This window comes from Triturus cristatus, chromosome 2_1 (genome assembly GCF_964204655.1).
Source record: "Triturus cristatus chromosome 2_1, aTriCri1.1, whole genome shotgun sequence".
Lineage (NCBI taxonomy): Eukaryota > Metazoa > Chordata > Amphibia > Caudata > Salamandridae > Triturus > Triturus cristatus.
In genome coordinates, this window is record NC_140581.1 from 997,802,438 (window position 1) to 997,805,346 (window position 2,909).

At 42.4% G+C, this 2,909-nt stretch overlaps 1 protein-coding gene across 1 annotated transcript; it reads right to left on the minus strand.

Annotated features, from left to right (window-relative positions):
* LOC146866211 (uncharacterized) lies at positions 1 to 1,809 on the minus strand. The gene is given in 1 exon segment (XM_085634616.1): positions 1 to 1,809. A coding segment is annotated over 1 exon segment (1,809 nt).
* Between the last annotated feature and the right edge of the window lie 1,100 nt (positions 1,810 to 2,909).

Consider the following 2,909-nt stretch of genomic DNA (forward strand, 5'->3'; position numbering starts at 1 on the left):
TTACAAGTCTAATTTATTGTAGTACACCATACAATAGTTTTTTCAGTGAATCTTTGGTCATTCGCCCTCTCTCTCTTTCCTACCCATGTACACTTTTATTTGGGAAAAGGCCCTCTCGACATTGGCACTTGAGACTGGCAACGCCAAAACAGACAGTACACAATTTGCCAACTCTGGCCACTGACGTAGCTTTCCATGCCAGTATTGGTGCACCTCAAGGTTGACATTCTCTGGGCCAGGTTCTGCGACATATGCGTTGAACTGGGTGCATATGCCTTCCGAGGTGTTAAAGTGGTAAAAAATGAAGCTGTACTTCGCAAAATCTGGAGAAAATTCCCCTTTACGGAAGGGATCAAACACTTGCGCAGAGTACCAAAGTGAGGCTTCAAACGCCATGGTTGGTGAAGGGACATTTCTATGCATCATAGCTAGCCATTTCTCGTGCATTGTGAAATAAAATTTCCTGAATTGGTCCTCAACACTTCTCTGCTTACCAAGTGGCAAGCATTCTAACAGGGAACATGTTGCAGTGCCAAAGTCACTAAAAGTGTCGCCTAGCCTACTCTCGAGGAGATGTTTGACATCTACACCAATGATGCTGAACACTTGGTAGACCAGGGTGTTTTCTGACTCTAGTTTTTTGATTATGTCCACTACAGCAATCATATTTTCTTGTAGAAATCTAAGAATGCAGTACAATGTACTTTTTTTTACATCGCTATCAATATGCACCCGAAGATCCTCACATTTCTTGCCTTTTGCATCATCACTAAGCAAAAAATCAGTAAACGGTCGCCACATAGATAAAATTGCATTCACGGCCTCTAGGACTGAGAACCACCGACTAAATGACACAGTTGGGATTACTTTTTCTTTGCTGCCACAAAAAACACAAAATGAGAAATATTTGCGTTTTAGTTCCCGCGCATACCGAAACAGTGCACCTGAATGGTCTACAAAATCAATAGCATTCTTCATTAGCTCAGAAGATTGTAGAGCTGCTTTCAGCATACCATCTAGCAAATGGCATGGATCTCTTACAGGGAAACACTTCAGCTCAGGTATTGCTTTTGAAAGGTCATCACATAACTTTTTCATATACGTAGCGGAATCGCTGCAAATACAAACAATGTCACTCCAATCTTTGTTAAACTTTGTCAGAACTCTCTGCAGCAGCATTCCAGGTGACACTGTGTTGCATGTTTCCAGTACATCTAGATCTGCCATGATGGTACGTCTGTACCATCCATTTTTTGCATCACAAAATGTGATTAGCACTGCCACTGCTGGGTCGCCACGCATCTCTGGGGTTTCATCAAGGGTAACAGAGATCTTTACATCACCCTGGAGTAACTCTGAAATATGTTCGATATCTGCAAGGAACACCTCTGGTAGGTATTTGTCATACATTTGTGTTGCTCTTGGTAATGTTTTGCATGCTGGTGCACGCTTGCGGAACAGATTCCCAATGGGTCCATCGGCTTGGTGTAAGCTGGTTCCAGATTGCACTAGGGCACGTACAAATTCATGTGCCACATCCATTTCTTCCTCACGTTTTCTTTTGAAGCGTGTCATTGTCTCAGCAAGAGACATCTGGCATAGGCTGTTGCTATTAGGTGGCTCTTTCAATTTCAAGTGGGTCTTGGTGACAAGATGCTCAGCAATTCGGCTTGCAGTCTTCCCAGTTACTATTGGGACAGTCACTCTGCAAAACCTGCAAATTAACATCTTTTGCCCACGCACTTCTTCAACCATGAAATCTTTGTTTTCCAGCACATAATCTTCTGCCGTCTTTATTCTGCGGGGCATGTTGTTCTGCGCAAACTAGATCATAAAAGAAACACTTAGAAACCGGTTGTGTACTGTTGAAAAAATAATGAAGCCACTAAACAGGCTGCCAACCAATTGGTGAAATTGACGAACACATATTTGAGGCATAGCATAGCATAAGAATCCATTTTATCTTTAAAGCCTGATGAAACCAAACAAAAAGTCTACCCAGCCACCCTAATGAGACTCTCAGTCCAAATGCGTTTCAACGATAGGCACAATGTGGCTCAGATTCCTCTCTCTGGGAGTCTCTCCCTTGTCCTCTTGGCCTTGAATTGACTAAGGATTGGAAAGTCTTGTAAATGTGTTTGTTCCAATAGCTGACCTTGAAGCAAAACCTTCAGCCATCAGGCCTCTAACAGGAACATTCACGAAAACTGGCAATTTGCAGTTTCTAAGTACTTTTGATTGAAAACATTAAAAATCTGTATCCCTGGTACCCTAAATGCTTTTTACCCATTATGCTTTTAGAAAGAATTCGGTTCTGGATGTATGCACATTAGCTAACCTCCAGCTTGCCTAAAAGTGAATAATACTTGGTGGTCGAAAGCCCTTAGGCCAAATTCACGCGTTAAAAAAGTCCAAATAAATGCGATGTATATACAAATGCAGGTCAGGTAACCTATTGCCAGGAGAATGTTCAGCTTAATGAAAGGGGAATGTTGAATCCGTGTGTACAGTATGAAACATTCATAGACAGTTCAACAGTAATAAGGACCAGCGGCGTAAATATACTTACATAGCTCGCATGCAAAACCCAAAATACTTTTCCTACGGATTACATGTTCTAACCTTTACTACAGAAAAGCTGCAACCACTATGTAATGAATTTACATGGAGATGTTATTGATAAACACGCATGCACACAAAAACATACTATTTAGAGGCTTTACTGGCGCCTCTGTAGCTATGGTTAAATCTACCTTTGCATAGCAGAGGCACAACTAGAGCCAAATTTCAGGGGGGGGGGGGTGGTGGGTAAGAAAAAATTTCGGGGGGGGGGGGGGGGCTGAATCTTTTAAGCCATAGTTGTAAATACCATTCTGGCAGCCTGAGGAGCAGGGTGCCGCTCCACCCAC